This window comes from Coregonus lavaretus (assembly GCF_964263955.1).
Source record: "Coregonus lavaretus genome assembly, chromosome: 1".
Classification (NCBI taxonomy): Eukaryota; Metazoa; Chordata; class Actinopteri; order Salmoniformes; family Salmonidae; genus Coregonus; species Coregonus lavaretus.
In genome coordinates this window covers 61,556,486-61,577,606 of record NC_139988.1, presented here as the reverse complement: position 1 = coordinate 61,577,606, position 21,121 = coordinate 61,556,486, and the positions used below count along the sequence as shown (strand labels likewise).

The window sequence follows — 21,121 nt, the reverse complement described above, 5'->3', positions numbered from 1 at the left end:
TCCAAGCCAGACGGAGGGTGTTAGCTGTTCAAGGTTGGCTCAGTATCATTGTCACCCATGACAGTATGTAGCATTTGACAGCATCAATTAGCCTGGTCCTCCGATGACCAGACCAACCTTCCGGTTCTGGTGGCATGCATCTCTCTCATGGCTTTTTCAAATAATTATCAACATAACATCACATTAAGGTGTAAGACGTTTACTGTATTACAGAGAACAATGGCAGGTCTATTTTGCTCCAGAGAAGTAGCTCATTGTTCCCTTGTTGGCGCAGACACTAGCCTAGCTTCTAACTAACGTTAACCTGGCTAGCTTGAAATCTAGCTAGGTTTCTTTAGCAGCTTGTATATAGCCCACAGCCCTTGCAGCTAGGACCACAGATTGTCCTGCGAGTGTGATGGTTTGAATCCCTGCTGTTTGTTAACGTTTCCATCTGCCCTGCGATCTGCCCAGTCTGGAACTGCGAGGAGTAAGAGTGTAGCCTACGTTACTTCCATGACCAAAGCCGGTGGGAGTACTGTTGAGGGCAGTGGTGTCTCGCTGTCACAGGTAAAGGTCTTTTAAAAGAACAAAAATAGTTCTACAAGCAGTTGTTACAAGAAAATACACCACATGACCAAAAGTATGTGGACACCTGCTTCTCATTCCAAAATCATAGGCATTAATATGGAGTTGGTCCCCCCTTTGCTGCTATAACAGCCTCCACTCTTCTGGGAAGGATTTCCACTAGATGTTGGAACATTGCTGCGGAGACTTGCTTCCATTCTGCCACAATAGCATTATCGAGGTTATGATGTTGGGCGATTAGGACTGGCTCGCAGTCGGTGTTCCAATTCATCCCAAAGGTGTTTGATGGGGTTGAGGTCAGGGCTCTGTGCAGACCAGTCAAGTTCTTCCACACTGATGCTTGACAAACCATTTCTGTATGGACCTCGCTTTGTGCACGGGGGCATTGTCATGCTGACACAGGAAAGGGCCTTCCCCAACCTGTTGCCACAAAGTTAGAAGCACAGAATTGTCTAGAATGTCATTGTATGCTGTAGCGTTAAGATTTCCCTTCACTGGAACTACTGGGCCTAGCCCGAAACATGAAAAACAGCCCCAGACCATTATTCCTCCTGCACCAAACTTTACAGTTGGCACTATGACTTGGGGCAGGTAGAGTTCTGCTGGCATCTGCCGAACTCTGTAGTGAGTGTTGCAGCAGAGGACAGACGATTTTTACACACTACAGCACTCGGCGGTCCCATTCTGTGAGGTTGTGTGGCTGTTCACGGCTGTGTGTTCACGGCTGAGCAGTTGTTGCGCCTAGAAGTTTCCACTTCACAATAACAGCACTTACAGTTGACTGGGGCAGCTCTAGTAGGGCAGAAATCGGACAAACTGACTTGTTGCCAATGTTTGTCTATAGAGATTGCATGGCTGTGAGCTTGATTTAACACACCTGTCAGCAACGGGTGTGGCTGAAATAGCCGAATCCACTAATTTGAAGGGGTGTCCACATACTTGTGTGTGTGTATATATATATATATATATATATATATATATATATTGGCTCTGCCGTTACCTAGCTAGCTGCAGGGACATTTTTATAACGTTTTTTAAGCTGGGGAAGTCCCTATGTATACAGACATCGATTTCACATAGGCCTTACTAACGAATAGGCTATACATTGAAGTGTCAACATAGCCAACTTGGCTGCCAAGTCACCACAGTGGTACCAAAGATTTGTATAACTAACCCAAGATATACTAGAGCCTGTCGTTTCCAATGGGAGTAAATTAATTATAGTGGGCAGAACAAACAAGGTGGGCAGAGCTAAGCACGAGTTAGTGAGATCCTATTGACGCGTTCTAGCATTTATTTGCTTATTTACGTTAGGGAACGCCCACTGTGTTTAGTGCCTTATGCAATAACTCAATTCGCCCTTGCACTCCTAAACAGCGCAATTTATAGAAACTTTGGCAAAGGGTAAAGTCTACAAAACGCAGTCCACTCTGTTACAGATTCTAGTTTTGGAAACAGAAAAATTTATGGAGATCAACTGTTTAATCTTTGAGAAAATTAGCAGAATGTCAGCCAAAAAATGTCGTGAGCCGTAAACGCCAACCGGATGCTTCAGATTTTAACATCCGGTTTAATATCTGGCTCATTGTTCTGTCTTACCACCGCAGATATAACAATGATAAAGTTATATTTGGTGCTACCGGCGTTAGCTAGCTAGCTAAGGTTAGCTTGGTGTGCTTGACTAGCTAACGTTAACAATTTGTTTAACTATGAAGTTGTAAACCATGTGTCAAATAATATGCCAAATATTTTAACTAGGTAACGTTAGCTATTTTTGTCCAACTAAAATTATTTGATGGCTAGCTAACGTTAGATAGCTGCCTCTTTGCTAGTGAAAAATGGCTAGCTAACAGTTAGCAAGCTAGCTAGACAGCTGTCAATGACGAGGCCTTCACGAAGGACAGTAAAATAAAGTTGACCCAGCGATTTTACAAATTAACACTTACCATGAGAGAAGTTCCCCTTCTCATTTTTACAATAACCACAGCGGTAGCCGTCATCTCCCCCGAAATATTCCACTAATGTGTAGGAGCTACCCGCTGCCATTTCCGACGACAGATTTGCAGCAAGCCACCCGGTGTTTTTATGAGCGAGCCGAGAGTGAACAGTGAACACCATAGAAGAAGACCGAAATATGAATACAAAGATGGAAAAGGCCTATTGCACCCCCTGTCTCCTAAAGTGGGAATGCACTTTAGGACTACAATAAACATATTACAATATGGATAAATTATGGTACTCTTGTCTCTACTTTTGTTTGATGTTCTAAATCAAGTCAAGAGATTCAAGTTCAATTCTTCCATTTGCCACACAGAGGAAGAACCCACAGTGGTTTATTGGATATGTACAGTAACATAAATATGTAAATGCAGTATATGAGGATATTCCAAGTTTTAACAAAGATTATTATACATCAGAGTCATCATTCAGAATTTTTTAAATATGGCTGTGAGAGTAAAACATGTGGGGGGCAGACAGGGGGATGTTTGTGAAGTCCAGTTTCGCAACTAACCTTTTTCAAACCTGTTCTGAGCCATGTTTTCCTCGGGACCAAACACCTAGTGTGCAACTCTATTGTCTGGGCCTAGTAAATAGTCGAACTGTATTTGCATAACAATGGAATTCAATCTAAAGGAAGCATGAGGTTGATGTGCTCAGTGTCATAGGGGCAGATAGATAGAACAGTTTGTGCTGACATGATAACTCACGTGATTTTAATAACAATGCTCTGTCCTTTTTCTCCGACACATAAAAGGCTCTGGGATGAGGACAGGCCTGTCCTGTTGACCTCCACAGTCATGATGGGTAAGGTAAGCAGAACATATAATTTTCCACACAAAAAAAAACATTACAGACCGCCTTTTCAAGTCTATTGCCATTCCATTTCAGATTTAGTCATAAGAGTTTTGTCTGAAATCATAATTGTTGTATGATTCCTGATTTTATTTTTGCCTGGTTCCAGATCTGATTGTGCTGTATAACCAACTCCTGTGGCCGTTGTATGGCATGACATTGACAATGACCATGACAATAGGTGTTGGTGAGACAGCACATTCAGATCTGGGACTAGGCTAGGAAAATAGAGGTGTTCTCCTATCCTTCATACCATTCTCAAATATATTTGCAGAGTCAATTTCATGTGTTTTACACCCAGAAAGAAGGTTCTAAGCTAGTTTGATTAAAATGTAGAGATGTGCTTCTGCCTGTATTCCCATTAACTTTAGAGGCTCTCTGTTCAGATCATCTTCTACGAGGGCAGGAATTTTGAGGGACGCCACTATGAGTGCAGTGGTGACTGCGCTGACATGCACTCCCACTTCTCCCGGTGTAACTCCATCCGGGTGGACAGCGGGTGCTGGGTGGCCTATGAGAAGCCTAACTATTCTGGGTACCAGTACATGCTGACAAGGGGGAAGTACCCTGACCACCATCGCTGGTCCGGCTTCAACGACTGCATCCGCTCCTGTCGCATAATCCCTGCTGTGAGAACGGCTTTATCTTGACCGTCATGACACAACATAACACAAACAAATGCTCTTGAATCTGTTGTGCCTTTGTAAACATTTATAACAGCTGGTATAAGTTTGGCATGGTTATATAGGCAATTGACTTGTCACAAACCACTATTTAGGAATGTTTGTAAAAGGTAAGCCTTGCCAATAGAAATTGACCAACAGTTTTATTTTGTTAGCCCTCCATAACATTGCAGGAGATATCTCTCAGGTGGATGCTGTCAGATGTCAGATTCAAGATTCCCATAAGCTTACATCAGCTGTCATGACTGATTACAACACCGGTTACTTAATTATGACAATATTCTGTGTAGCTAGGTTGTTCATGAAGTTCCCCAAACTTTCCAAGCCTTCATACTAAGTGTTCAGGCCTAAGTCTGACATTGAAAACCAGTATTTCAGTTCTATAAAGTTAATCAATTTTCTCCTTGCGCAGTACAATGGAAACTACAGGATGAAGATCTTTGAGAGATCAGACTTTGGGGGCAAGATGATGGAGCTGAGCGACGACTGCCCCAACCTGCAGGACCGCTTCCACCTGAGAGACATTTCCTCCTGCAATGTTATGGAGGGCTACTGGATCCTCCACGAGCACCCAAACTACAGGGGCCGTCAGTACTTCCTGCGCCCTGGCGAGTACAACAAGCACAGCGACTGGGGCAGCATGAGCTCCACCATCGGCTCGGTGCGTCGCGTCACAGAGCTGAAGCAAAACAACCAATAAAGCTGTCTACTAGAGTGCTCTCTCTAGCCAGGCTAGATCTCTCTGACAGCCTTCAGAAGTCTATACATATGTACAGCGGATGACAAGATGAGTCCATCTCCACATATGGTTGATAACAGGAAATAAGGAGATTATCCTTTAGTAATTGGACCACTTAATACAAATATGGCTGGGCTGAAGAAAGCAGTGGCTTGGTATCCTGGTGTAATTTGTATACGAGCATTTAAAGGGCTTTATGCAGACAGAAGTCACTTCATACACACCCTCCCCTCACATTGAATAATAAACCAGTGGACTGTAGGAACAGTATATTTAATTGTGTCACTAATGCAGCATGCAGCAGCAAAGACAGTTGCACATTCTTCCAACTGAGCCTGCTTACAATTGTTTTTTAACATTATTCTGACCTATATCAAAACACATGAACTTCATGTGTCTATGGCAAAGTAACTTTGTTAACTTGTCAATGTAGCACTGTTTAGAATATAACACAATAATGGCAGTTGATGTTTGAAGTGTGAGGCAATTCAATGTTGGTGTTTTTGATGTTCACTACAAGTAAATCAAGTTAGAGCAATCAGATATCACAATCAAATAATTATTAATATCAACAAATAAACCAAATATATCTGTAAATCAAATATATCTGTGATTGTGAAACAAACATGATAGAGAACATCAAGTACCAAACTGTACATCATACTTATTATTCAAAGCATCTGTGGCATAAGGACACAAAGATAACACAAACCTTCACTATGGACCTGTACGGACACCAAATGTGACCATAAACATGAAAAACAGAAGCGGATAAAAGTTTATATATATTTAAAAAAAAATGGTAAGTCACAAATCAATTAGGGCCAGTTACCAATCAGGATTACAAATAATTTTACCATATAAACATTTATTAGTGGAGGATGGGGGCACAAATTGTACAAAACATACTGTCAAGACCCTGTGCATCACCCACTGTAGTGCAAAGGATTGTCATCAGACACTCACAACAAATGGATGGAAATATACACGCAACATGTCAACTGTTGGTCCCATGTTTCATGAGCTGAAATAAAGAATCCCAGAAATCTTGCATTCGCAGAAAAAGCTGTCTCAAGTTGCAATTGGAATGTCCACCAGAGCTGTTGCCAGAGAATTGAATGTTCATCTCTCTACAATAAGCTGTCTCCAACATAATTTTTGAGAATTTGGCAGTACGTGCACCAGCCTCACAACGTGTAATCACGCCAGCCTAGGACCTCCACATCCGGCTTCTTCAACTGCGGGATCGTCTGAGACCAGTCACCCGGACAGCTGATGAAACTGTGGAGTATTTCTGTCTGTAATAAAGCCCTTTTGTGGGGAAAAACTCATTCTTTGATTGGCTGGGCCTTGCTCCCCAGTGCCCACCCATGGCTGCGCCCCTGCCCAGTCATGTGAAATCAATATATTAGGCCCTAATGAATATATTTAAATAGACTGATTTTCTTATATGAACTGTAACTCAGTAAAACCATTGCGTTTATACATACATACACAGTGCATTCGGAAAGGATTCAGACCCCTTGACTTTTTCCACATTTTGTTATGTTACAGCCTTATTTCAAGAAAAATTTCCCCCTCATAAAATCCACACACAATACCCTATAATGACAAAGACAAAACAGGTTAAGAAATGTTTGCTAATTTATGAAAAATAACAAAACCGAAATACCTTTTTTACATAAGTATTCAGACCCTTTGCTATGAGACTAGAAATTGAGCTCAGGTGCATCCTGTTTTCATTGATCATCCTTGGTGAATTAAATTGATTGGACATTATTTGGAAAGGCACACACCTGTCTATATAAGGTCCCACAGTTGACAGTGCATGTCAGAGCAAAAACCAAGCCATGAGGTCGAAGGAATTGTCCGTAGAGCTCCGAGACAGGATTGTGTCGAGGCACAGATCTGGGGAAGGGTACCAAAATATTTTCTGCAGCATTTAAAGTCCCCAAGAACACACAATCCATCATTCTTAAATGGAAGAAGTTTGGAACTACCAAGTCTCTTCTTAGAGCTGGCCGCCCGGCCAAACTGAGTAATCAGGGCAGAAGGGCCTTGGTCAGGGAGGTGACCAAGAACCCAATGGTCACTGACAGAGCTCCAGAGTTCCTCTGTGGAGATGGGAGAACAACCATCTCTTCAGCACTCCACCAATCAGGCCTTTATGGTAGAGTGGCCAGAAGGAAGCCACTTCTCAGTAAAAGGCACATGACAGCCTGCTTGGTTTGCCAAAAGGCACCTAAAAAGGACTCTCAGACCATGAGAAACAAGATTCTCTGGTCTGACGAAACGCTCTTTGGCCTGAATGCCAAGTATCACGTCTGGAGGAAACCTGGCACCATCTCTACGGTGAAGCATGGTGGTTGCAGCATCATGCTGTGGGGATGTTTTTCAGCAGCAGGGACTGGGAGACTAGTCAGGATCGAGGGAAAGATGAACAGAGCAAAGTACAGAGAGATGCTTGATGAAAACCTGCTCAAGAGCACTCAGGACCTCAGACTGGGGCGAAGGTTCACCTTCCAACAGGACAACGACCCTAAACACACAGCCAAGACAACGCAGGAATGGCTTCGGGACAAGTCTCTGAATGTCCTTGAGTGGCCCAGCCAGAGACTTGAACCCGATCTAACATCTCTGGAGAGACCTGAAAATAGCTGTGCAGCGACGCTCCCCATCCAACCTGACAGAGCTTGAGAGGATTTGTGGAGAACAATGGGAGAAACTCCCCAAATACAGGTGTGCCAAGCTTGTAGCGTTATACCCAAGAAGACTCAAGGCTGTAATCACTGCCAAAAGGCGCTTCAACAAAGTACTGAGTAAAGGGTCTGAATACTTATGTAAATGTGATATTTATGTTTATTATTTTTAATACATTTGCAAACATTTCTAAAAACCTGTTTTTGCTTTGTCGTTATGGGGTATTGTGTGTAGATTGATGAGGGATTTTATTGTATTTAAAAAAAATGCATTTTAGAATAAAGCTTTAACGTAACAAAATGTGGAAAAAGGAAAGGGGACTGAATACTTTCCGAATGCTCTGTCTGTGTATATATATACATACATACACACACACACACCACATGACCAAAAGTATGTGGACACCTGCTCGTCGTACATCTCATTCCAAAATCATGGGCATTATTATGGAGTTGGTCCCCCCTTTGCTGCTATAACAGCCTCCACTCTTCTGGGAAGGCTTTCCACTAGATGTTGGAACATTGCTGCGGGTATTTGCTTCCATTCAGCCACAACAGCATTAGGGAGGTCGGCACTGATGTTGGGCGATTAGGCCTGGCTCGCGGTCGGCGTTCCAATTCATCCCAAAGGTGTTCAATGTGGTTGAGGTCAGGGCTGTGTAGGCCAGTCAAGCTCTTCCACAGCGATCTCGACAAACCATTTCTGTATGGACCTCATTTTGTGCAAGGGGGCATTGTCATGCTAATCAGGAAAGGGCCTTCCCCAAACTGTTGCACAATGTTGGAAGCACAGAATTGTCTAGAATGTCATTGTATGCTGTAGCGTTAAGATTTCACTTCACTGGAACTAAGGGGCCTAGCCCCGAACCATGAAAAACAGCCCCAGACAATTATTCCTACAATTATTCCTACTTCACCAAACTTTACAGTTGGCACTATGGTAGAGTTGTCCTGGCATCCGCCAAACACAGATTTGTCGGTCAGACTGCCAGATGGTGAAGCGTGATTCATCATTCCAGAGAACGCGTTTCCACTGCTCCAGAGTCCAATGGCGGCGAACTTTACACCACTCCAGCCGATGCTTGGCATTGCGCATCGTGATCTTAGGCTTGTGTGCGGCTGCTCGGCCATAGAAACCCATTTCACGAAGCTCACGACAAACCATTTTTGTGCTGACGTTGCTTCCAGAGGCAGTTTGGAACTCAGTAGGGAGTGTTGCAAACGAGGACAGACAATTTTTACGCGCTACAGCACTCGGCGGTCCCGTTCTGTGAGCTTGTGTGGCCTACCACTTCGCGGCTGAGCCGTTGTTGCTCCTAGAAGTTTCCACTTCACAATAACAGCACTTACAGTTGCTCTAGCAAGGCAGAAAGTTCACAAACTAACTTGTTGGAAAGTTGGCATCCTATGACGGTGCCACGTTGAAAGTCACTGACTCTACAGTAAGGCCATTCTACAGCCAATGTTTGTCTATGGAGATTGCATGGCTGTGTGCTCGATTTTATACACCAGTCAGCAACAGGTGTGGCTGAAATAGCAGAATCCACTAATTTGAAGGGGTCTCCACATACTTTTGTATATATAGCGTACACACACACACACACACGTTTGACCATTCTCTTTCCTGTGCAACCGTTCACCACCTCTTCACATTCATTTCCAGGTCATCTTAACACTCTGATATTTTAGCAGATACAAAACAGCCTCCTGCTGCTTTCATGTATGTGGTTTGTTGACCACCACAGTCACATACAGATCCATAGATAAGGTTGCAGTTTAAGCACTACTGATGAAAATGAACTTTGGGGTTTTCACTTCCCACGACAGCTCCTGTATTGGAGGGTGCTGGGACTGACTGTGTTTCCTAGCTGGGGAATCTCTGAGGAACAGGGATGTTCTCATGAAGGTACTTCATACTGCCCGCCTCTGAGAAGTCTGCCACTGTGTGCCCCTCACCCCGGAGGACCCACTTGGTGGTCAGCAGCCCCTCCAGACCCACGGGGCCCCTGGCGTGGATCCGAGCTGTGCTGATGCCAACCTCCGCACCTGCAACACCAGAATACGGATCAGTATGTGCTGTACTAGACACACGTTATAATAACTGTTTATCATGAATATGCATTAATAAACTATAGTGCACTGAACATACTATTAACACAGAAAATGAAATACTGTACTCAACATGTATACGCATTTATAAGCATTATAACAAACTAAGCATTACAATTCATAAGTATACAACATTTATACATTTTTCATATGCATTTATAACTAGGTTTACTGTTATATTTTGTATGGTAAAATTATTTGTACTCACCAAGACCAAATCTGTATCCGTCAGCAAAGCGAGAGCTAGCGTTCCAGAAAACACAGGCACTGTCCACCTGTTGCATGAACTGTTCAGCTGTCTCCTCTGTGCAGAAAAACATTACAATATAAATCTATTATTCTAGGAATCAGTTACTATATTTAAAATAATTTGACATAGACGTGACTTTTTTGGAACCCTAGTGTAAACAAATGTATTTTGTTGTAAATAAATGCATGGTAGGCCTATAGACTAGGACAACATTGGAATGTTGACATGCAGTGCTCTAGCTCTCATTGAAAACTGTGTGTGTGTGTGTGTGTGTGTGTGTGTGTGTGCATGCATGCACGTTGCAGGATTTGCTCACCGTTATCTGTAACAATAACATCTGTGTGGGAGCTGCCGTATTTGTGGATGTGGTCCACGGCGTCCTGCATACTGTCCACCACCTCAATGCAGCACTCCAGGTCCCCGTACTCTGTCCTCAGAGACTTCACCTCTGACGGGCTGAAAGTCAGGTAGGAGGCAAACCTGGGGCCTGCGTGGATCTTCACCTGTGGGAGGACACAAGACGTTACATTTCAACGATGACTGTATTTGACCATGTACACATAGCTCTACTGTGTAGTTTAAGGGACATTACATTTCAAATCAAGGAGGAATGTGCACATACAGTATCTCAACATTAGAATACTTTAAGTCAAATGTTTTGAAGTGCAATATCACATTAAAAACTGGCCAGTGAGATGCTTTACCGATTTAAATAAACAAGACACAGTAAGCCTTTCCCCCTTACAATTGGTCAGATAGGGTGGCAAGGTACCACATGAATAAGATCTTAATTGAATAATTTTAGCTATTCTGCTGTGGGGTTCTCTGGTAAGTTTATGAATGGCTGCTTCAGAGATGACAATGCATTGATGACAACACCAAAAGGTCAAAACAGAGTGTTGACCCAGTCTCTCCCTTTATAAATTAATGTCTCTAAATAGTGTGTGGTCTGGATTGTGTAATGTCTGTGATCTGTATAAGATACTGAACAAGCCTCAGTCTGAGTATGTGTATTGTCTACATGGATAGATAGTGTGTGTGTTTGTGTGTGTTTGTCTCACCTGTTCGATTCTAAGCATGTCTATAATCTGGTCAAACAGGGGAGTCCTCAGTAGATCTCTGTGGAGGAGTAGGGTCTCCATGGCATTGCAGGCCGCAGGGTAGTCACATTTAGAGTCTTTGACTGCAGAGACAGAACATTTATCAGACTACCGTTCACTTAGAGGACTGGGTGTATGAATGAGTACATCTAATGTCAACTAACGCTACAATCTGAGATTTGTTTTTCAGCTAAATGGAAGACCTAGATCAGGGGTGTCAAACTCATTCCATGGAGGGCCTAGTGTCTACTGGTTTTTGGTTTTTCCCTTTCAATTAAGACCTAGACAACCAGGTGAAGGGAGTTCCTTACTAATTAGTGACCTTAGTTCATCAATCTAAGTACAAGGGAGGAGTGAAAACCCAGACACTCGGCCCTCCGTGGAACGAGTTTGACACCTGCCCTAGATGCAAGGACTGACAGTTCATGACATCCACAAGATAGCTTCACCATAAGTTTAAAACGACACATTGTACGTTGTTTGTAAACAATGGGGTAATAAAACACTCACTGATGTCAATAGCCTTTTCGATGCAGGCCTCAGAGTCGATGTAGACATGGCAGATGCCCTCGCTGTGTCCTAGCACAGGGATGCCCTTGGCAGCTCTCTGGATGTCTCTGACCAGCTGGGACGAGCCTCGAGGGATGATCAGGTCTATCATCTTATCTAGTCTACACAGGTCCTCCACCTCCTCACGGGTACTCACCTACATCACACACGTTAATAACGTACTTTATTACGATGCTAAACTCTAAAATCATATGTACCTACATTAGGGCTGGGGTCAATTCCATTTCAATTCAGTCAATTGTCTTCTCATAGAGAAGCATTGAGGAAAATGTGAATTTCAGTTACGTCCTAAAATGACTGAATTAAAATGGAATTTACCCCAGCACAAGTGTACTGTCGTTCTCCCCACTCAAAGGCTCTCTCCTATCTGTAACATAAGTGTGTCTAATACAAGTGTAATGTGTAACCTAAAACTCAACTCATGCCTCAGATATCCCATTGATTCTGATCTTACCAGCTGAATAGCATCCTTCACCCCGTGGATAGAGAGAGCCTCCTGGGTCAGCTGATGCAGGATACGGTTAGTGTTGGCCGCTTCTTTACCCCCCTTCAGTAACAGAGCATTTCCACTGGCAATGGCCAGAGCTGACACCTGTAGTACATACCGGTACAAGTCCATACGACACTTCAGTCACATCAGTACTATCATGTCTCTGAAAATAAAAGACAATAGGGTCCAATCCCAAATCGACCCCTAGGCCATATGTCCTATGTACTTAAAATCTGTGTAAATCGGAGAGGATTTGAGGCCTCCCGAGTGGCGCAGCGGTCTAAGGCGCCACTACAGCCTCGGGTTCGATCCCAGGCTGTGTCACAGCCGGCCATGACCGGGATACCCATGAGGCGGCACACAATTGGCCCAGCATCATCCGAGTTAGGGGAGGGTTTGGCCGGCCGGGATTTCCCTTGTCTCATGCTCTAAATCAATTCTTATTGGTCACATACACATATTTAGCAGATGTTATTGCGGGTGTAGCAACTCCTTGTGGCAGGCCGGGCGCCTGCAAGCTGACTTCGGTCGTCAGTTGGATGGTGTTTCCTCCGACACATTGGTGCGGCTGGCTTCCGGGTTAAGCGAGCAGTGTGTCAAGAAGCAGTGCGGCTTGGCAGGGTCGTGTTTCAGAGGACGCATGGCTCTCGACCTTCGCCTCTCCCGAGTTCGTAGGGGAGTTGCAGCGATGAGAAAAGATCGTAACTACCAATTAGATATCAAGAAATTGGGGAGAAAAAGGGGGTAAAGTAAAATATATAATTAACTCAAATCTGAGAGGATTTGACCAATGTAGGCAATATAGTAATAGCTTCACCTTGCCCTCTAATAGGCTAGGTTAAAGTTTCACCATATTGCTTACACCAATCAAATCCTCTCAGGTCTCCACAAGTGCCTAGGGTGAAGGGTCTAGGGGTCCATTTGGGATTGGGCCCAGGATTGAGCCTTGTGGTTTAGCAGCATGGCCACCATCAGGTGTCTGACCTGAGGAAGGCAGTCGGGCCGGGACTCGAAGATGACCAGCAGCACCCCGATGGGCACAGTGATCTGTTCCAGCTCCAGGTTGTTGGCGACTCTGGTCCTGCGGAGCACCTGGCCCACGCTGTCCCTGGACGATACAGCGATCTGACGCAGGCCGATGGCTAGGCTGTTCAGCTTCGATGTGGACAGACTCAACCTCGCCAACAGGGGTTGGGAGAGACGGCCTAGAGGGAATCACACTAAAATATAAGACTAACATTCTTATGGCTTATGTTATTTCATCAATTGCTGATACAGACAGCTTGTGTCAGCAATATTAACAGTATCTGGTATGATCTTAATTTGTGGGCCCATTGTGACCTGATGAAGCTGCATTGAGTACCTGATGAGGCTGCCGTCTCCATGTCTCTCTTGTTGGCACTGAGGATCTCATCCTTCTTCTCTGTCAGCAGGTCAGCCAGACGGCAAATTATCTCTCCTCTCTGGTTGTGTTAAATGAATAGACGTGTAAAAAAAAAAAATGACTTAAGTACAGCAGAGATAGATTACACATCAGCTCAGATGAGCACTCTATTACCCTTTTCACACTATCATGCAGACCCAAACTGGAATGTGCTAGCTCTGATATGTTATTTTCACATGGTCCTTTCCAGCACCGTGTAACCAGGCCAGTCAGTACAGCTCGGCACAGCTCTGTAGTGTGAAAAGGGTAAAAGAGGGAACTCTCACCTCATCTGGGTGAAGAGTGGCCAGAGTCCTGCCTGCCTGCCTGGCCATTTCTGTCTGCTGCTCCACAGTGGGACCTGTGTGTGTCACACCCCACAACAACATGAACCAGAGTGGGGCATCTCACCATCTTAACTGTTTCAGTGACTCTTTATAATCACTTTCATACATGAGCCATTATTTAACATTTAAGTCATTTAGCAGACGCTCTTATCCAAATTGGGTATAAATGCTTATACATTTTTTGAAATGCTTCCAAATTCTTTATACATTATTATAAATGTTACAAATGCTCATGAATTGTAATGAACTGCATTTTTACAAATAATGTAGTTTATAAATAGCTTATTAATGTGTGTTACTACTGCAGGTTGGAGTTTCTCTCTCTACAAGGTATCAGTGACTCACCAGCAGGCTTGACCTCAGAGAAGAAGGTGCCCACTTTCTTTCCCTCCACTATGTCTGTGATGACGTGGCCCGTGACTTTGGGGTCGGTGCCATTGGCAATGACGACCGATGTGCCACCCTGAAGCGCCCACAGAGCAGACTTCACCTGGGTGAGACAACATGATTCTATTAAACATTTTAAATGAAACATACCCCAGTACAGCCAGTGGAGGGTGTGTCCCCTCTGAGCCTATTTGCGCTCTAGGTTTCTTCTATTTAGGGAGTATTTATTTTAAAAAACTGCATTGTTGGTTAAGGGCTGGTAAGTAAGCATTTCACTGTAATGTCTACACCTGTTGTATTCGGCGCATGTGGCAAATACAATTTGATTTGATTTTCTTGCCTCTATGCTTCTGCCTTTGGGGCCTTGGTCCGAGTTACTGTAAAAGCACTTGTGACAACTGCTGATGTAAACGGTTTTATAAATTAAATTGATTGATTAAACCTTCTTTCAAAACAGCCAACCATACTATTTTAACACTTGGAGAAGTGTAGATGCCGCCTTCCTCCTCAAACTAGGGGTTGCTTGCCACTAACCTTTGCCTCCATGCCCCCAATGCCCACTTTGGACTTTGAGCCATATCTGATAGACTGCTGGTCTCCGGGGTAGAAGATATCGATGAGTTTAGCGTCATCTGTTCCTGGGGGGCTGTCATACAATCCTGTGGGATACAACATGGTCAATGCAAATACTTTTTATTTTAGCTGAGAGTAAATGAACAACAACGTAGCTCATTTCGAAATGCATTGCATACCTTCAACATCAGATAGAGCAATAAGAAGGTCTGCTTTCATTTCAACAGCCAGTCTTGCAGCCAAGCTGTCGTTATCCTTGATGTGTATTACCTGAAATGCAAGAAAAAAACATTATATAAAAACAGCATGACGCAATTTAATACATGCAAACAGCTCATGTATCATAGCCATGCACTGTACCCTAGGATGTCATTTTAAAGTAAGAGCAGCTTGCTGAATAAAAACGTGCTACAATAGGCCCCTCTACATTAGCATTGGCTCTGACTTAAACATAAGTTGAATCCTAACTTCCACATTAAACAGAGTTTTCACTTAGTCTTCCATTGACGTCAATGCAAACCTAAATGGAAGTTCGGATTCGCCCCTCAGATGCATGAAGAGGCACTAATAAAAGTAGAAATCAAAGCTAAATGATTTTTTTTTTTTTTTACTAATGCTAAACCAAATAGAAACATTTGTGTGGGTGGAGAAAGTAAAAGTAAAAATGCGCCTTAGGTACACTACCGGTCAAAAGTTTTAGAACACCTACTCATTCAAGGGGTTTTCTTTATTTTTTTTACTATTTTCTACATTGTAGAATAATAGTGAAGACATCAAAACTAGGAAATAACACATATGGAATCATGTAGTAACCAAAAAAAAAAAAAGTGTTAAACAAATCAAAATAGATTTTATATTTGAGATTCTTCAAATAGCCACCCTTTGCCTTGATGAGAGCTTTGCACACTCTTTTGGCATTCTCTCAACCAGCTTCACCTGGAATGCTTTTCCAACAGTCTTGAAGGAGTTCCCACATATGCTGAGCACTTGTTGGCTGCTTTTCCTTCACTCTGCGGTCCAACTCATCTCAAAACATCTCAATTGGGTTGAGGTCGGGTGATTGTGGAGGCCAGGTCATCTGATGCAGCATTCCATTGCTCTCCTTCTTGGTCAAATAGCCCTTACACAGCTTGGAGGTGTGTTGGGTCATTGTCCTGTCCGTATCGCTACAGAATGCTGTGTTAGCCATGTTGGTTAAGTGTGCCTTGAATTCTAAATAAATCACAGACAGTGTCACCAGCAAAGCACCCCCACACCATAACACCTCCTCCTCCATGCTTTATGGTGGGAAATAAACATTCGGAGATCATCCGTTCACCCACACCACGTCTCACAAAGACATGGCGGTTGGAACCAAAAATCTCAACTTTGGCCTCCAGACCAAAGGACAAATTTCCACCGGTCTAATGTCCATTGCTCGTGTTTCTTGGCCCAAGCAAGTCTCTTCTTCTTATTGGTGTGGTTTCTTTGCACTAATTCGACCATGAAGGCCTGATTCACACAGTCTCCTCTGAACAGTTGATGTTGAGATGTGTCTGTTACTTGAACTTTGTGAAGCATTTATTTGGGCTGCAATTTCTGAGGCTGGTAACTAATGAACTTATCCGCTGCAGTAGAGGTAACTCTGGGTCTTCCATTCCTGTGGCGGTCCTCATGAGGGCCAGTTTCATCATAGCGCTTGATGGTTTTTGCGACTGCAAGTTCTTGAAATGTTCCATATTGACTGACCTTCATGTCTTAAAGTAATGATGGACTGTCGTTTCTCTTTGCTTATTTGAGCTGTTCTTGCCATAATATGGACTTGGTCTTTTACCAGATAGGGATATCTTCTGTATACCCCCCATTCCTTGTCACAACACAACTGATTGGCTCAAACGCATTAAATTCCACAAATTAACTTTTAAGAAGGCACACCTGTTCATTGAAATGCATTCCAGGTGACTACCTCATGAAGCTGGTTGAGAGAATGCCAAGCGTGTGCAAAGCTGTCATCAAGGCAAAGGGTGGCTATTTGAAGAATCTCAAATATATTTTGATTTGTTTAACACTTTTTTGGTTACTACACGATTCCATATGTGTTATTTCATAGTTTTGATGTTTTCACTATTATTCTACAATGTAGAAAATAGTAAAAGTAAAGAATAACCCTTGAATGAGTAGGTGTTCTAAAACTTTTGACCGGTAGTGTACTCTACCATCACAACTCTGGACCACACTACGCATTCCCAGCATGCCCTTCAGAAAGTACCCACATTTACCCCCTGAAGGTCACTGTTTGGAACAGGGGGCGGTACAACTGCGTCATTGGTGTTGATGATGGGCACTATGTTCATGCGCAGCAGCTCGTGGAGGGTGCTGTTCAGGTTGCGACGCTTCTGCTCATCGTGGAAGTCGAGGTTCGTCACCAGGATCTATTGAAGAGGCATAAGAAAGATCTCAGTTTGAGGGTTTAACGTAGGCATATAGTCACTCTAAAAACATATTATTCTAGTTTCTACTCAAAATAGGTGTTCTTCGACAATACAGGGATGATTGTCAATACAACGTTGGCTAAGAAAATGCATAGAAAAACACTACATGAATGTAGTGACATCAGACAATATGCAATTCCATCTGCAAAGAATGATAGAGTAATACTTTTGTAAGTGTGGTTGTACCTGTGCAGTGCAGGTGCTGTACTGAGTGAACATTGCTTCATATAGAGCCATCAAGCCACTCTGTCCAGCAGCTGCACACGCCCGGGCCTCCAGAACTGGAAGGGACTGAAACCCAGAGAAATAGAGACAAATCATGAGTAAAAGTCAAGTTATTTATCTATTGTCCATTGCCATCCAATCTGTTGTGTGAGGTGACTTTATATACCATTTCTTTGAGTTGGTTCTGTCCAGAGTGCAAGGCTTGTCTGACGCTCTGAGATAGCAGGATCTCGTGTCTCAGTCTCTGCCTTCCGAAAGCAACGGCTCCACTGGTGACAATCATCATCTCCCTGCCTTGGTTCTGCAGCACGGCCACCTAAGGGACACACACATAACAATGACTTCTTCTTACACACCACATATTCATCAACTTAATTCTATCTTCAACAAGTCTTCTCTAAAGACCCACCAAAAATGTAACTGACCATTACCTCAGCAGTTTCTCCCCTTGAAATCCAGAAGATACCTTTCAATGTCAATCAAAACCCACATAATCATGTCTTCAATTTCAATATTCTGGAGTCTTCTATTTCTACATTATTTCTGGTTCTCGTTAGTAGTTCTTGGTCATTGTAACCTATATCATCAATGACCGGGTCGTGACCTCACCTGCTCCACAATGGAGGCGAGACGCCCGAGGGCCAGGCCACACTCATCTCCCCGCGTCACCACAGCACTGCCCAGTTTCACCACAATGCGCTTGGCCTGTCTGAGCTCACTGCGGTGCGCTGCTGACTTCCCAGGAGAATGGGTGACAAGGACTGCAACAGATAACAGGACATTCATTTAACACCAGAGTCATGTTCATTAGGGCAAACCGTAACAAAACATTTTGCAACGAAAAACAAAAACAAAAGTTTCTTAGTTCATATATTACTTGTTTTCTTCCGTTTCATGCCTACTGAACATGACCCAAAATAACTGTTTATCCAAAACGTACTGAAAAGCAGATCACACAGCGTAAACCTTGGGTTGTCTGGCAACAGCATGTTAGGTTATTATATAGACAAACATCTGAGACTGCCAAAGAGGTGTGTTATGAACCAAGTGTCATCTGTAGTGGGGTGCACCAGTGCAGTGTGTTTTGGAATGGTGGAATGGGGTTGGCTACTTACACTTGGTTTGGGACACTGCCCTGGCAAAGCATGGGCAAACATTTGCTTGCAGGCTCCTGGACCGTAGACTGGAACACAAGGCCAGCCTCTGCAACATCATGGCAACGTGACCTGAGGACAGTACACAGCTACTTATACATCACAATAAAGTGGGCATCCTTTAGGTTGATATACAGGCGTTCACCTGCTTATGAGTAACCTAAACCAAATTGTCTCGTTGTTGTAGCTAATTGGTAGAAAATAGCTTGGTGCACTGGCTTGCACCAACCGTTAAACAGTCTCAAGCACTAAAGTTAGCAAAAATATAAAACGCAACATGTAAAGTGTTGGTCCCATGTTTCATGTGCTGAAATAAAAGACCCCAGAAATGTTCCGTACGCACATAAAGCTTATTTCTCCCAGATTTTGTGCATAAATTTGTTTACATCACTGTTAGTGAGCATTTCTCCTTTGCCAACATAATCCATCCACCTGACAAGTGTGGCATATCAAGTAGCTTATTAAACAGCATGAGCATTACACAGGTGCCCCCTGTGCTGGGACAATAAAAGGCCACTCTAAAATGTGCCGTTTTGTAATACAACATAATGCCACAGATGTCTCAAGTTGAGGGAGCGTGCAATTGGCATGACTGCTGTAATGTCCACCAGAGCTGTCGCCAGATAATTGAATGTTCATTTCTCTACCATAGCCGCCTCCAACGTAGTTTTCGAGAATTTGGCAGTACATCCAATCGGCCTAACGTAACTAGCCACAGTACTGTCATAGATAAAATGTGTAACGTTGGCTATCTACCTAGCTAACGAAGTTGTCATGCAAGTCTGTTGATGTGGCTGCTGAAATGTCTAGAACACGTTCGCTAAATCAAGCTGTAGGCTACTAGCTATCAAAGTAGCCTGGGCATGGACCTACACACTATCGTCTGGGCTTGATGTGGCCAGCCGGAAATACACTTGTGTTCCCCCTCGACCGGTTCGTACTTAAAACAGTCTCCATTCAGGCTGCAAAGGCTTCGATTTCCTTATTAACTTTATTTAATGGCGAGAAAGCGGGAAAATATGCGACTACTACAATGTGGCCGCATCTAGCTTATAGCTGCTGTAGATAGAGCACGTTAGCTACATCAGGCTAGCATCTGGCTAGCTAGCAACAGACTAACGTTAAGGCAGGCAAAAAAAATAAGAGAAACAAAAGAGAGAATTCATCAAAAGACGTCTCACCAACAGTCAGTACTTATAAAAGTCGAAGGTTCCCGCTGCAGCAAAATTGACAACTGCTGAGCAAAGACACGACGTTAGAGTGCCACATCCACAGGTAGCCAGAGGCCGTGTTCGGAAACGTGTGTTCTTCTTCTTCTTCTTTGGCTTTTATGGCGGACTACATCCAAAAGTTGTATTGCCGCCGCCACCAACTGGACGGTTTGAAACCAAAAATACAATTAAAATAAATAAATCCATACTTAATAGTGATTCTAACAATCCACCCTAATAAAAATGGTACATTGCCAAAACAAACAAAACTCCCACTTCTTCCTCCTTTTAGTTCTCATATCTCCCTTCTCAGTCTCTAGGACCTGAGAAGGTGGTACGGCTTTTGCTGATATTCCATGTAACTCTTTTGCTGTGAAATCCTTCAGCCCCAGGAATCGCTCCGCCTCAATCACAATGATTTCAATCTTCCTAGATCTTTTCTCCACCTTGGTGTAACAGTTGTTAAATTACTTTGTGAATTTCACCAGGTTCATATATTAATATAACATGTTGATTTGTTATTATGCATGCCTGCATCCTGGGAATAGGGGAGTGTGTACTTACGTTTTGCCCTGCGTGCTCGTGCTCAAATAATGTTGATGCACTATGAGAGAAAGAGGCGACAATGGGCAGAACATATTTGTGCTCTACAAATGTTTTGTCTTTTCTTTTGGATGCAGAGAGAGTTCTGATTAATTAAAACAGCCTGATCTCCGAAGTCCACGTCTATAGTCCCAATCAATCACACACAACGCAGAGCTACAGCGGTGCAGTACAGCGCCGGTTACATTGGCAGTGCCATTTATCACCATTGCGATAAAGGCCACCTTTTTAACCTTTAAAATGTCAGGATCCTCTTGGTGTAAGACAACCCCTGCAGACTGCAGTTAAGGCCTATCCACTACCATTGACTCTTCTGGCGCAACATTCAAACCCTCAACCCTTTTCACAGCTTCTGCATATTAAATGCTCTGTACAACCCTGACTTTGGAAACCTCATTCTCTTTTACCCTTGTGGGGCATTCAGAAGACGTGGCTTCATGATTCCCACCGCAATTACAACATGTCACATTTTCTTCACTTTGATAACACATAATATGATATTTTCCACATCTTGTACATCTCGGCTTCTCCCTTCTGCGAACACTTTGTACATGACCAAAATCTTTACAATATTCACACTGCATTGTTCTTGGGATAAATGTTCTAACTCTGTAGTTAATATACCCTAACCGCACTTCATTAGGGAGAGACTACATTTCAAAAAACA

The 21,121-nt window shown here is 43.3% G+C and overlaps 3 protein-coding genes across 4 annotated transcripts in view; 1 reads left to right on the top strand and 2 right to left on the bottom strand.

Annotated features, from left to right (window-relative positions):
* LOC311135393 (arginyl-tRNA--protein transferase 1-like) overlaps positions 1-2,663 on the bottom strand; it is a 163,789-nt gene extending 161,126 nt beyond the window's left edge. The window contains exon 1 of the mRNA XM_084169328.1: positions 2,514-2,663. Coding sequence (XP_084025454.1) covers positions 2,514-2,613 — 100 coding nt within the window. The 5' untranslated portion in view covers positions 2,614-2,663. The remainder of the gene's footprint in view (positions 1-2,513) is intronic.
* A 381-nt stretch (positions 2,664-3,044) lies between these two features.
* On the top strand, positions 3,045-4,803 carry LOC311131565 (gamma-crystallin S-1-like; the record flags this gene model as incomplete). The annotated part of the gene is made up of 3 exons (XM_084164622.1): positions 3,045-3,377; positions 3,807-4,049; positions 4,516-4,803. The coding sequence occupies exons 1-3, from the start codon at positions 3,264-3,266 to the stop codon at positions 4,801-4,803; spliced, it is 645 nt and encodes a 214-aa protein (XP_084020748.1). The 5' UTR covers positions 3,045-3,263.
* Positions 4,804-5,096: 293 nt separating this feature from the next.
* On the bottom strand, positions 5,097-19,939 carry LOC311131552 (delta-1-pyrroline-5-carboxylate synthase-like). Of its 2 annotated transcripts, none has more exons than XM_084164602.1 (18): positions 19,822-19,939; positions 18,602-18,712; positions 18,096-18,247; positions 17,653-17,802; positions 17,448-17,552; positions 17,043-17,201; positions 14,970-15,060; positions 14,752-14,876; positions 14,176-14,320; positions 13,771-13,844; positions 13,424-13,523; positions 13,045-13,265; positions 12,025-12,162; positions 11,511-11,706; positions 10,962-11,083; positions 10,217-10,403; positions 9,859-9,954; positions 5,097-9,587 (listed from the first exon to the last, which is right to left on the bottom strand). In XM_084164602.1, exons 2-18 carry the CDS (start codon positions 18,699-18,701, stop codon positions 9,406-9,408), a joined length of 2,343 nt encoding a protein of 780 aa, XP_084020728.1. In that variant the 5' UTR covers positions 18,702-18,712; positions 19,822-19,939; the 3' UTR covers positions 5,097-9,405. The 2 variants fall into 2 exon arrangements, with proteins under 2 accessions (XP_084020728.1, XP_084020729.1); XM_084164603.1 differs by having other exon boundaries at positions 17,049-17,201.
* Positions 19,940-21,121: the final 1,182 nt, after the last annotated feature.

Excerpts from the sequence above, each read along its gene's own strand:
- LOC311131552 (XM_084164602.1), bottom strand. The coding sequence starts at position 18,701 with ATGATGTTGCAGAGGCTGGCCTTGTGTTCCAGTCTACGGTCCAGGAGC. Across the intron at positions 17,803-18,095 it reads TCGCCTCCATTGTGGAGCAG|GTGGCCGTGCTGCAGAACCA; the intron begins GTGAGGTCACGA and ends TGTGTCCCTTAG. Across the intron at positions 13,845-14,175 it reads CTCTGAGGTCAAGCCTGCTG|GTCCCACTGTGGAGCAGCAG; the intron begins GTGAGTCACTGA and ends TGACACACACAG.